Raw genomic sequence first — 14,706 nt, 5'->3', positions numbered from 1 at the left:
CCATCAACAAGTGTCCGAAGTGTCCGGGTGTAAACCATTCAATGAAATATCATCAATATTGGCTTTTGAAGCCAAAGGTCCACTTGTTTACCCTTGATGACTGCATGACACAAAGCTTTACACCTTGCCTGGCCTGTCAACACTGACATTGGACTGTTAATGACTGAACACATGTTGCCTGGTCAGACAAATCTCATTTCAAATTGTATCAAGCAGGTGGACATGTATGGGTATGGAGACAACCTCATGAATCCATGGGCCCTGCATTTCAGTAGGGGACTGTTCAAGCTGGTGGAAGCTCTGTAATGGTATGCGACATGTGCAGTTGGCTGATACGTCTAGATACAATTCTGACAGGTGACATATGTAAGCATCTTATCTGATCACCTGCATCCATTCATGTCCATTATGCATTCCAACGGACTTAGGTAATTCCAGCAGGACAATGCAACACCCCACATGTTCATAATTGCTACAGAGTGGCTTCAGTAACACTCTTCTGGGTTTAAACACTTCTGCTGTTCACCAAACTCCCCAGACATGAACATTATTGAGCATATCTGTTCAGAAGAGATCTCCATGCCCTCACACTCTTATGGATTTATGGACAGCCCTGCAGGATTCATGGTGTCAATTCCCTCCAGCACTACTTCAAGTCCATGCCATGTTGTGTAGAGGCACTTCTGCGTGCTCACGGGAATCCTACACTGTACTAGGCAGATGTACCAGTTTCTTTGGCTCTTCAGTGTATATTACACATTGTCATTTAATCAGTATATTAACATCATATATTTCATCGTAACTAAATCACACTCACCCAGTTTGTTGCATCCACAAAGTGAGGGGCAACCAGCATTTCCCTCTCCTTGGATAGGAGTTTTTCCATCAGGACAACAACCAAGAAATGTTGCTTGACATGGACTGGCCTCAACAGCTGACAGAAATTTTATTAAGATATACTGCATGTATTTTGTAAACAATAATGAAAATCAATTGCATTTACACACATTCCATGTATGAATTATCTACAAAAAAAACCTTAGTTCATTATTTGTTTCATACTGGTAATGTCCTTTTATCACAGGGTATGAGACAAAGCTCTGTAAAGAACTGCCCCCATTCTGTCCCCCCCTCCCTTTTCCAACCTCCCAAAACCCATAAGTGCGGAATAACATGGAGCTATTAAGTAAGTCAAACTGATGATTAAAAAATACTATAATTCTATGCTCGTTACTACGATCATTTAAATGTAATTTTCAGTTTTATTTCTTCTTATTACTTGTACAAAATCCAGCACACACATATATCTATACTCTGCAAAACTCTGTGAAGTGTATGGCAGAGTCTATATCCTGTTGTACAACATATTATGGTTTCTTCTCAGTCCGATTGTATATGGAGTGGGAGAAGAATGATTGTTTAATTGCCTCTGTGTGTACTTAAATTAGTCTAGTCTTTTCAGTCCTTGTGTAAGGGATATGTGGGCACTGTAATACATTCCTAGATTTCTCACTTAATAGTGTTTCTTGGAACCTCATAAAGATGAGTGATGCGGATAAGGAGGAGGCATGCAGTGGGGAGAGGGAGGGGTATCAGGGTAGGAGTGGGTGAAGATGCCTGTGCTGCATTTGGGTACTTGCAGGGACATGGTGGGGACAGGCTAGAACTGCTAGGTAGATATGTAATAGGGAGAGTTCCCACCTGATGACAGTGGGGAGGATCCAGTTGGCACAGCCTGTGAAACAGTCATTATATTGAAGCACATCTATTTGGGTGGCATGTTCACAAACTGTATGGTCTAGCTGTCTCTTGGCCACAGTTTGGCAGCAACCATTCATACCCAAAGATAGCTTGTTAGTAGTTATGCCCACATAGAATGCAGCGCAGTGATTGCAGCTAATTGTCGGCATGCATCTACAAGTGTCTGCCAGTGCAGCTGTTTCTGTATCTCAGTGATGCTGTCCCAGGGTCTAAGAAACCCAGCAACCATTCTTGCTGGTATTCTTTGTACATCCTGTTAGACCGGTATAGGCCACACATGTGTGAGGAGTATTCTAGAATGAGTGGCATGAGTGTTTTATAAGAAATCTCCTTTGTAGACAGACTGAATTTTCCTTGTCTCTTGTCAATAAACTGAAGACTGCACCTTCTTTACTTATGATTAAGTCTAGTTGACTGATTCCAATTGTGTCTCATTGCTACTGTAACCAAAGGTTACTACATTTCTGCAGTGTTTGAAGTGCACAATTTTCCAATTCTGAACATTTTGTTTGATATGATTGTTCTTCCATTAATAAGAATTTGTGCTCAGAATATATTTTAAGATTCTATAACGTATGGATGTCAAAGATACTGGAGGTAGTTACAACAGTGTAGAAAGAATACATTGCTACTCACAGCATACAGGAGGCAGAGACAGGCACAATAAAAAAGAATACTAGAAATATTTAAGCTTTTGGATGAAGCTTTTGGATGAAGACCTTTCTCTGAAGCAGAGCTCTCACACATTCACACAAAAAACAACACAAACATACATGGCTACTGTCTCTGGGTGCTAAGACTCAACTGCGAGTGTGTCTGACATGGGCAGTGATCAACTGTGTGGGTGATGTGGATAAGGAGGTGTGCAGTGGGAGGGTGAAGGATAGGATGGGGGGATGAGATACTATTGCTGCCTGTGGGAGCATGAAGGGGCATGGTGGGGACAAGTTAGGGCTGCTACGCAGATATGTTATAGGGTGAATTCCCACCTACGCAGTTCAGAAAAGCTGATGTTGGTGAGAAGAATTCAGATACTACGAACTGTGAAACAGCCATTATACTGAAGCACATCTATCTGGGTGGCATGTTCATAAACTGTATGGTTCAGCTGCCTCTTGGCCACAGTTGACAGTGGCCATTCATGCACACAGACAGCTTGCTAGTAGTTAGGCCCACAGAGAATGCTGCACAGTCATTGTAGCTAAATGAATCTTAACTGTGGAGGTTGGTATTCTAGCTACAACATATCCTTCATTCTGACAACCACCCTATCCTCAGCTTTTGTTAGTCTCTGTCCTCCACCAGCCTAGTCCCTTACCAGCTCCCACTACAATACACACATGCCTTCTAGCACACCAATGCACCTACAAGTCATTTCCTCTTCTCTGCTTCTCTCCCCTTCCTCCTTCCCCTCAGCAACCAATGCTGTACCTAGCAGCCCTCTTCTGTCCCATCTCAGCCCTGCATGCTCCCACAGGCACCACTAGCATCTTCTCTCACACCTACTCTGCTATCCCTCCCCCTCCTTGCCACATGCCTCTTTCTTATCCCCACCAACTGCCCCAACAGACTGTTGCTCATGTCAGACACTGTTTCAGTCAGACCTTAGCACCCAGGGACATAAGTCATAATGGTGAGAGTTCTGTTTCTGAGGAACCACTTTGTCTGATAGCTTAAATATTTCTAGTATTATTTTTCATTATGCCAGGCTGCACCTCAATGCCTCTTCTATGTGGTGAATGCAATTTATTCTTTACATATAATTGTTATTCCACCCTGGACTTTCCATTGGATGGTAATTATGTGGATCACAGCTACTACCATTCTTCTACACAGGTGTGACCTGCAGTTTCTTCAACTACTGGTCAAGTTATTTGTTGGCATGATCTACCATATATTATGTTTAAAAGAGGGGTAGCTCAATCACAAATTCTGTAGAGATAGGGATTCTATTAGGCACAGGGCCTGGTTCAGTTTCAGCGATATCCACTGTTCCTGTTGATACTAATATCTTTATCAGTCATCCTTGCAATGGTATGAGAATTAACTTGCAGCAGACTCCTGTATCTAGTTTAGTGACATATGAAAATGAAATTCAGCATCTCTACTTTTGCTTTGTGAACTTCAGTTTCAGTACCTGTATCATCAGCAACTGTCTGGACACCAACTTTTTTGCCACTGACACCCAGTACACATACATTCTGCTGCAGGAGGCATTAAAAGCATCATGAACTCCCATTTGATGGCATGTTTCCTTTAGCATCTCTCTATCTATAATTGGAAACTTTGTTTTACATCTATTGTGCGGTATTTGCAGTTTCTTTAGAGGGACTGCATATGATGGAGCAATGACAACCCCCCCTCCTCCCTTGTCCTCCAACTCAAAAAAGTCACAAACTGTCCTGCTGGTTACATATCTATTGACTGAAAAATAGTAATGACAAAGACAGCCTGTTTTACTCATGTGTTGTTAAAGTAAATAACTGTAAAGGTATCTCTGCATGATCAAGAATGGAAAACTGTATTCCAGTTCCATAAAGCGGTCAAAATCTCTTAATGCACTTAGCATCAGAAGATGAGATAATTAAGATGTTGCAACATGGTAGGAATGCTCTATTAGTGAGAATCAGTGAGTTAGAGCAAAAACTAAATAAACATGTAACCAGTGAAAAGTCATGTATGAGGCATTTTCAGAAAATAAGTACCATTCTGTTCTACCACCACCACAGCACTAGCATTGCTGCTCCACAGATTGCACTCATCTCTCTGGTTCATTGTCTTTACACAGACACCATTACAGCAGGATTGTGTTTTATTTACATTTGTAGTGATCGTTCAAAATATTTAAGACAATCTCTGAGCCTGTCAACTTTGAAGTACACTGTAATAAAGTTTTTGAATGCAAAGAATGCTAAGCCAGCTGAAATTCATCATCAAGTTTTAGGATTTATGGTGAAAATGTAATGACTGATGGAGTGGTGAGGAAGTGGGTGAGACAGTTCAATGATGGATGAATCAACGTTTATGATGAAACACGGACTGGGCAGCCTTCTGCTGTTTGGTTTGGTTGAGAGAGTGAATGAGAAAATTCATGAAAACAGATGGCTGACAATAAACATGCTTTGTGATGAGTTTCCACAAATTTAAAAAACTGTTTTGCATGCAGTTGTCACAAATTGCTTAAATATTTGCAAATTGTATTCCTGCTGGGTTCTGAAAATGCTTACAGATTTTCACAAAATGAAGTGTGGCAGTGCTTTGATATTTCTTAACCTATAAACTGATGAAGGAGATGAATTCTCAAAGAGAATTGTGACTGGTAATGAAACTTGGGTTTGTGATGTCACTCCAGAATCAAAACAACAGTCAGTGATGTTGGGGCATTCATGAACCCCCAAAACAAGAATTAAAAACAACACTGGCAAGACAAACAAATCTTGTGCAGTGTGTTCTGGGACAGATAGAGCATTCTGCTCTTTGTGTTTCTTCGCAGAGGTGAAGCCACCAGTGTGGTACAATACTTTGGAACATTGTGAAAACTTTGGCACGCAGTCAAAAACAAAAGGCATGGAGTGCTCAGTTGAGGCAGTGTATTGCTTTATGATAATGCATGTCCTCAGTCTGATGGTGTCACTCAAAATCTTATTCAGCAATTTTGGTGGGAGCAGTTCGATCACCCACCGTACCACTCTGATCTTGCACTTTCTGACTATCACTTATTCTTGAACTTGAAGTGTCATTTTGGAGGTAGCGCTTTGACAGCTATGCCAACACAAAAATGATGTTCAACAGTGGCTGTCTTCACTGGTGGCAGCTTTCTATGACAAGGGCATACAAAAGTTGGTTTCCCACTATGACAAATGTCTGAACAATGGTGACAGCCATATACAAAAATAGTTTAAGAAATACTCTTTCCTGTAAAAACAAATTTCATGTTGAAAAAAAATGTTTTATGAGTTTTTTCCCAAAAAAGTACTTGCTTTTGGGATAGGCCTGGTACATTAGGAAGGGTATCCAATTCATGTAATTTAAAATCACCACTGATGACAAACTTATGTTACATGTACCCAGTTCTCTTGTGCCAGCTAGCAAAATGGCAGTGCAACATGTAAGTGTAATTAAAAACATTGATTACACGCCAACCAGTGAAAATGAAATAGCACAAGAAACTGTGGTTAAAGATGCCTGCAGTGTTCTGGAAGATCATATAATTATAGGAAAAGTTGCAAGTCAAGAAATACAGCACTGAAACAGGAGATGTAATAGTGAGTGACAATCATGTCAGGAGTGTAGAAACATACCGGAGAAAAAAAGTGAATCAAATAAGGCATTCAAAGTTTTATTTAGCCAAATGCTGCTCTCATGGAAGTTTTTCATGAAGACTCACATAAAAATAATTTTAAAAACAATGATAACGTCTTACCAAGTGGTCTCCATCTGAGTAAATAGATATATGTAGTTTTACATCCAATAACTAAAAGATGTGACAAAGGACATATGAACAAAAAAGTCAATATGGTTAACCATCATGTAGTGAAAACAGTGAGCTGTTCAGAATCATGCATCAAAAGCAGAATATCCACAAATTTTGAAATGGGAAGACTACCATGTGATAAATTCACACGCCACTGTTTTCACTTTAACAGAAAAGGGAAAGAACCAGTATACAATACATTCTCTTCATTAATTAAAATTAGCTACTGCACAAAGCAGGTGAATTCATCTTTAAACCAAAAAGTCTGCCTGGAGACATCAGAATTTTTATCTTATTTTATTTTGTTTCATTTTGATATACAGAGAGAGAGAGAGAGAGAGAGAGAGAGAGGATGGAAGCCAATGAAGTACCCATACCTAAACTGAAACAAATGCTGCTCAACAAATGGGTTATCATTAGAAACACCACAAAACAAGAAAGGCAGACTCCAGATAAGGTTATAGTGGTATACCTGTATTATGTTTTACTGAGCACCAGTTGAATAAAGGCTTGTTAGAACTGATACACCTCCATCAGTTCAAATTGGTGGACAAATATTGCAGAGAAATACTCATTCATGATGGTAGCTGTATATATGGCTGAGAAAATATAAAATTTGGTAATATAACCAAATCTGACAGCTTATCGGGAGAAAGAGACATCAGACTTCAACAGCAGAACTCCCAAATCAAAATACTGTGATCATCTCTGCATATACATCACAAGATGGTGATGAAATGTCTATCATAATTATATGGAGAACTGTTAGAAAATTTCATCACCTTCAAGAAAAATATTTTCATATGCGGAGTTTTCAATGCTGATTTCTCCAAACCCAACAGATTTAAAGATTTACTGAAATCCTTTAATTAAAACCAACTGTAACTAATCCAACATATATAACTATTACTTCTGCAACATGCAGTGACCAGGCTTTTATAAATACAGATAAATATACCTACGACACACAAATTATTAACACTGGTTTTAGTGATCAACATGCACAGATTCTAACAACAGCTATTTTTTTGATGCGGCTTTCTCCAAATAAACATCAAAAAGTGAATCACAGCAGAAATAAAAATCTCATGCCAGAGTCAGAGCAGATTATATGAACAGTCAAAGCAAATTAAAAATCCTGTTTTTATTAACTGTTTAAACAATATAAACAAATACTTAGACAACTAATACCAAATTAAATGCAACAGAAAATGACAAACAAATAGAAAATTCCAGGAACAAGATGAAAACATCCTGGAAAATCTTCAAAACAGAAATGAGTGCCATGTCATCACACAACCACAGAGCAATAAATGAAAACCAGATTGAAAAATTCATACAAGAACAGCATCTGTGTCTCCTATAACACCTGAAGAATTATCTATAATGATAAAAACATTACCCAATAAATACGCAACAGGTGCTGATGAAAACCCAGATATTCCATTAAACCATTTTCCTAGTGTATTTTATGTACAGTGGACACTTTCTCTGAAATGGCTTTATTTTCATGGCTACAAGGAAACTCTGTGACATAGTCTTTGAACAAAAAATGAGTACTTTTACTACTTTCAATCACCATGATGTCTTTCCTGTAAGACATCACTTATACCATCATGGCTCCAAATATTTTTATTAACTCAAAACTGTAATATTAGAATTTCACTCTTTGTGTTTAAAAATTACTTTCTGCCCAAGAGTAGAACAACCAACATCTTCACTAAAACTATGGTTTTTCTCTGAGCATAGAAAAAAAAAAGACCCATTAATGCTTGTCGTATCCACTCTGCCAGTGCCTGCTACCACCATTTCAGTTTCAGCAGCATAATTCCTATGCCTATAATATTGGTTGAGAGCTGCCCTGCCTCCCTTACAGAATTTTCATGGTACATATAAATGATCAATACAAACACTGGTTACAGACTTGTTTTTGGAAAGTGGCAAAGGAAAGTCTAAGTGTGAGATTAGTCATATTTTACATAATTTTTTGTGCAAAGGTTGCTCAGTTTTCTGCAATGACATTGTCATTTGCTATAAGTGTATGCATGTACTCTCTGAAAACCCTACTAGCTTCTCATCAGAAACATTATGATAGATGATAAGATAAATGAAGATGAGTTTATGACATCTGGACATGATAAGATGTGGAGAGAAACATAGATAGCCAAGGATATGTGCTGAGTTTGAGGATTTTTTTTCTGAAATACAGCTTGGCTTCTGCCACTGGCTCCCCTATTAACTCACTTCAAATGTCAGAAAACAGGAAGGGAATAACACCTCTAAGTGTAATATGCTTGACAAAACACTAGAATGTGTAGACATCTACATCTACGTGATTATTCTGCTATTCACAATTAAGTGCCTGGCAGAGGGTTCAATGAACCACCTTTAAGCTGTCTCTCTACCGTTCCACTCTCGAATAGTGCACGGGAAAAATGAGTACTTACATATTTCTGTGTGATCCCTGATTTCACTTATTTTACCATGATGATCATTTCTCCCTATGTAGGTGGGTGCCTACAGAATGTTTTTGCAATTGGAGGAGAAAATTGGTGACTGAAATTTCATGAGAGGAAAAACGCCTTTGTTTTAATGATTGCCACTCCATTTCACATATCATGTCTGTGGCACTATCTCCCCTATATTGTGATAATACAAAACGAGCCGCCCTTCTTTGAACTTTTTCAATGTCATCTGTCAGTCCCATCTGATGCAGATCCTACACCACACAGCATTACTCCAGAATAGGGTGGACAAGTACAGTATAAGCAGTCTCTTTAGTAGATCTGTTGCATCTTCTAAGTGTTTTACCAATGAATTGCAGTCTTTGGTTTGCTCTACCCGCAACATTATCCATGCGATCATTCTAATTTAAGTTATTTGTAATTGTAATACCTAAGTATTTAGTTGAAATTACAGCCTTCAGATTTGTGTGACTTATTGCGTAATCAAAATTTAATGGATTTCTTTTAGTACTCATGTGAATAACTTCACACTTTTTTTATTCAGGGTCAATTGCCACTTTTTGCACCATACAGATATCTTATCTAAATCATTTTGCAATTCATTGTGGTCATCTGATGACTTTACAAGACAGCAAATGACAGCATCATCTGCAAATAATCTAAGAGGGCTACTCAGATTGTCTCCTATGTCGTTAATATAGGTCAGGAACAATAGAGGGCCTATAACACTTCCTTGGGGAATGCTGGATATTACCTCTGTTTTACTCAATGACTTTCCATCTACTATTAAGAACTGTGACCTTTCTGACAGGAAATTATGAATCCCATTGCGCAACTGAGGTGATATTCCAGCCTCCGTAGTGTAGCGGTAGCGTTACCACCTACCACGCAGGGGGCAGGTTCGATTCCCGGTAGGGAACTGGGTGATGTGTGTCCTTCATCATCATTTTCATCATCATTGACTCACGAGTTGCCAATGTGGCGTCACCTAAAAAGGACTTGCAATATGGCGGCTGAACTCCCCCGAAAGGGGTCTCCCAGCTAACAATGCCATATGCTCATTTCCATTTTGGTTAGAAGATTCTTATGAGGAACGATGTCGAAAGCCTTCTGGAATGTTGAGAACTGTTTTCCTTTATTTGTGCATTAAGAAGACATTACACTACTGGCCATTAAAATTGCTGCACCAAGAAGAAATGCAGATGATAAAACAGGTATTCATTGGAGAAATATATTATACTAGAAATGACATGTGATTACATTTTCACGCAATTTGGGTGCATAGATCCTGAGAAACAGTACCCAGAACAACCACCTCTGGCATTAATAATGGCCTTGATAGGCCTGGGCATTGAGTCAATCAGAGCTTGGATGGCGTGTACAGGTACAGCTGCCCATGCAGCTTCAACATGATACCACAGTTCATCAACAGTAGTGACTGGCGTATTGTGACGAGCCAGTTGCTCAGCCACCATTGACCAGACATTTTCAATTGGTTAGAGATCTGGAGAATGTGCTGGCCAGGGCAGCAGTCGAATGTTTTCTGTATCCAGAAAGGCCCGTACAGGACCTGCAACATGTGGTCGTGCATTATCCTGCTGAAATGTAGGGTTTTACAGGAATCGAATGAAGGGTAGAGCCACGGGTCGTAACACATCTGAAATGTAACGTCCACTGTTAAAAGTGCCGTCAATGCAAACAAGAGGTGACTGAGACGTGTAACCAATGGCACCCCATAGCATAACGCCGGGTGATACGCCAGTATGGCGATGACGAATACACGCTTCCAATGTACGTTCACCGCGATGTCACCAAACACGGATGCGACCATCATGATGCTGCATACAGAACCTGGATGCATCCGAAAAAATCACATTTTGCCATTCGTGCACCCAGGTTCGTCGTTGAGTACACCATCGCAGGCGCTCCTGTCTGTGATGCAGCGTCAAGGGTAACCGCAGCCATGGTCTCCGAGCTGATAGTCCATGCTGCTGCAAATGTCGTCGAATTGTTCGTGCAGATGGTTCTTGTCTTGCGAACATCCCCATCTGTAGACTCAGGGATCGAGATGTGGCTGCATGATCCGTTACAGTCATACGGATAAGATGCCTGTCATCTCAACTGCTAGGGATATGATGCTGTTGGGATCCAGCACGGTGTTCCGCATAACGCTCCTGAACCCACCGATTTCATATTCAGCTAACAGTCATTGGATCTTGACCAATGAAAGCAGCAATGTCGCGATATGGTAAACTGCAATCGCGATAGGCTACAATCTGACCTTTATCAAAGTCGGAAACATGATGGTACGCATTTCACCTCCTTATACGAGGCATCACAACAACGTTTCACCAGGCAACACCGGTTAACTGCTGTTTGTGTATGAGAAATTGGTTGGAAACTTTCCTCATGTCAGCATGTTGTAGGTGTCGCCACTGGCGCCAACCTTGTGTGAATGCTCTGAAAAGCTAATCATTTCCAGATCACAGCATCTTCTTCCTGTCGGTTAAATTTCACGTCTGTAGCACATCATCTTCATGGTGTAGCAATTTTAATGTCCAGTAGTGTATTGTGAAGGATTACTGGTTGTTGACTTTGGAAGCACACCAATGAAAAGTTTTCAAATGATAGTTTACTACATCATGTGCTGTGATTAATTTCATCTAATATAATTAGATAGATAAAAAATCTAGTCACCAAGCACCAGATGGAGAAAACATGTAAAATTTCAGGAAAACTGCAAGCTTTTGGCATCAGTGGATCCTTCTTCTGACAGGAAGGTTGAAGGGGAAGGAAGAAGGATGTAGGAGAAGGGCTGTTGAAGTGTATGTACTAGAGAGAGTTACGAAAAAGCGGGTCAGATCGCCGAGCCAAGGGGAACTTACCAGACAGGATCAGAAGGAAAGAAGGATTGTCAGGACTCTACAACTTGACAGGCACAACCTCAGCGCCTGTTTCACCACATATGACATCTGGATTCTTCTTACTGACACCAGTTTCTCAGCACTACACAGGTGGAAACTGGCATTACAATATGCCCTTGGTTCTTGCCACCCACTTGGCCTTAATTTAGTTTAACTTAGTTTTTTGTGCAAAGGTTGCACAAAAATTAATTTAGATTAACTTCTTAATTTAGGTTAACTTCTTTGGTCTCAGCATTTCCTTTCAGTAGCTATTCTTTTCTTCATTCTCTTTTAGTTTTCTAACAATGGAAAAACCAGGATGGAATGTAACGGTATTATGAAAAGTAAAGTTGCTATTCACCATATAGTGGAGACACTGGGTCACAGATAGGCGCAACAAAAAGACACACCTAAGCTTTTGGCCAATGGGGCCTTCGTCGAAAATAGATGACACGTACACAGACACACACACACACACACACACACACACACACACACACACACTTATGCAAACACAACTCACACACACGACGGCAATCTCTGGCAGCTGAAGCCACACTCAGCTTCAGCTGCGTTAGTGTGAGTGTCAGTGTGTGTGTGTGTGTGTGTGTGTGTGTGTGTGTGTTGTCTATTTTTGAGAAAGGCCTTGTTGGCCAAAAGCTTATTTGTGACAGCCTTTTTGTTGTGCCTATCTGCGACTCAGCATCTCCGCTATATGGTGAGTAGCAACTTTCCCTTTCATAATATTGTTACATTCTTTTAGTTTTCTATACCTTTTACTTCTAACCTGTCTATTTCCTTCCCCTTCCGCCACCCCCTGTGCCTCCCTCCCACATCTTACATGTCTAACCTGTATAATGCACTTAGCTTTCTGCACTTATTACCTGTTGCACAATGTTTTGTCGGTAATCTGTGTCTAGCTTATCACCCATCTTCCACCCTTAAGCTCTCAGATTTTCAAATCTCAACTGGTGCAGTCCACAACAGTCAGTCTTCCCTTTTCATCCTGTTCAGTAGTTCACCCCCGACCTGGGGTTCTGGGTCACTTTTCCATCACTCTCAACCCTTCTGCCATGAGCCACTGGCTCTGAGAGGTTGTACATTGTCTTCATTTTCCTCCTGGTGCTTGGTGAGTGGATTTTTTATCTATCCAGTTATATTATCTTGTCAAAAACTGACTGTTTTTCTTGATAACTTAATTTCAGCTGATATTTCTGACACTGGATGTGAACTCACTTCCTCCCATGATATACATCTACTATGGTGTTATTTATCCATGAATCACATACTCTTTTCCCTGTGGCCTCACAACAGATTTTCTTCATCCATTAATCCCCTTCAGCTTCAAAAATGGGACACCAGATAATGGGCAACACAACAGTTCAATAACCAGAATGTATACATATTTCTCTGTCTTATTTGCTTCTTGATAGTGAAAGTCACTGTCGCTAAGTAATGGTTTTAACTGATTTCTCTATGGTGGTTCTGGATACAAATTGCAGGTTAACAGGTTTTATCACTTAAAACAAACAACTAAAACCAGTGACAACTAACAATAACTGATTCAAAAGAGTCCTAAGCTGCCAGAGCAGCTGAAGAAAGACTAACAGAAAGATAGGATGGGATCTTTAAATTTCACTACTTTCAAATAGATCTTTGATTGGTAGAGAATGAAAGATGCACCGTGAGAAGAGGGTTCAAGATTTACAGATGCTGGAGACAAGCAAAAAGCCACTATAAAGTATGAATTAGATTATCCAAAAAATTTGGCAAGAGAGAGTGATATAATGTACCTATTATGATTTTCTAATACAGGTCATGCAGGGACTTTTGTTTCTTTCTGGCCTCTTCACACATTACGCTATTAGCAGTCCAGAAAGCTAGAGGTTCTATTTTGTAGCTATACTGGAATTATAGGACTTGCTCCAGCTGTTCATATTTATGTAGCAGCTAACCAGATATTTCTCTGCCATTGCAAATATTGTTGAAATTAATTCTAAAATTCTGTTATGAAACTGTGTGTAGGGATAAAAAAGGTTGTAGAATTACTATTTTTCAGCATTAAACAGTTTTAAAGGAAAGAAAACATATGGCATATTATGTTAATTTTAGTACACCATATTCAGTTTACATAATAAGGATAGTGATAATTTAAGTAGCATCTTCCAGTATTTGAGAAGCTGTAAGGAAGAAGATTCTCTTCTTTTGACTTGAAAACTTATCAAACTTTCTTGAGTGACAACATACTGTCAGAGTTGAATCACTAACCCAATAATGTGTAAACAGTGAATGAGCTCACAACGGATGGGTTGCATTTGTACAATTTGTTCACAAAGAGACGAATGAGGGTTCCGTAGTTCTGAATTGGGAAAATTTGGTAGATGCATCGATATTAAATTTAGAATTAAAAAATAATGAAAGATTTTATACCATGTTACTTGTAAATATGTTTGGAGTTATACAAAATGCAACTCAGAGGAAAGCTTACATCAAATGGACTCCAAAAGGCCTAAAAAGTCCAATGTGAGGCAAATGCAAGAGATATGGCAGCTTCAAAAAGAAAATGAAAATACAGCACAAAGTGATTATGCAGCTGGCCCATCAAGCAAACAGTAGCCAGAAAGTCAAAACTTGTGATTATCTATTCTATAACCATTATACTACTCTGTGTAACCACTGTGTTAAATATATTGATAAGTAAGTTACATATTAAGATGAGACACTTGATATGATTTTATCCTGCCATTTCCACGAAAAACCTGCAGCACGGACCTGAACTGCACGCAGGTAAATTCTTTGTAGGAATGTCTCTCCTTTGCAGTTAAAATGTTTTGTTGGTATTTAAATGACTTGCATGTAAACATTTTAACTTATTAGGAAACACAAAACAGTTGTAAGCTATTAAAATCTTTACAGGAAGAAAGCCTGATACATCTGCCTCTTATTAATTATCTAAGGTTACGGCAAACAGAATGAAATGCAGAAGGCAAAAATTTACAGAAGTGTATGTCCAGTATTAGATGTTTAAATCTACATCATAATTGGTTTGCAATTAAAATGAAATAATATGACAGAAAATTTTTGAAGAACCATCCAAATTTTG

At 39.3% G+C, this 14,706-nt stretch overlaps 1 protein-coding gene across 1 annotated transcript in view; it reads right to left on the bottom strand.

Annotated features, from left to right (window-relative positions):
• The window catches only part of LOC126474707 (agrin-like), a 273,963-nt gene that overhangs the window by 157,535 nt on the left and 101,722 nt on the right, over nucleotides 1–14,706 (bottom strand). The window contains exon 10 of the mRNA XM_050102185.1: nucleotides 818–934. Coding sequence (XP_049958142.1) covers nucleotides 818–934 — 117 coding nt within the window. The remainder of the gene's footprint in view (nucleotides 1–817; nucleotides 935–14,706) is intronic.

The sequence above is a fragment of the Schistocerca serialis genome, chromosome 4 (genome assembly GCF_023864345.2).
Source record: "Schistocerca serialis cubense isolate TAMUIC-IGC-003099 chromosome 4, iqSchSeri2.2, whole genome shotgun sequence".
In the NCBI taxonomy this organism is placed as follows: domain Eukaryota; kingdom Metazoa; phylum Arthropoda; class Insecta; order Orthoptera; family Acrididae; genus Schistocerca; species Schistocerca serialis.
Note: the sequence above shows the minus strand (reverse complement) of the source record. Positions and strands in the feature narration are given on the sequence as shown.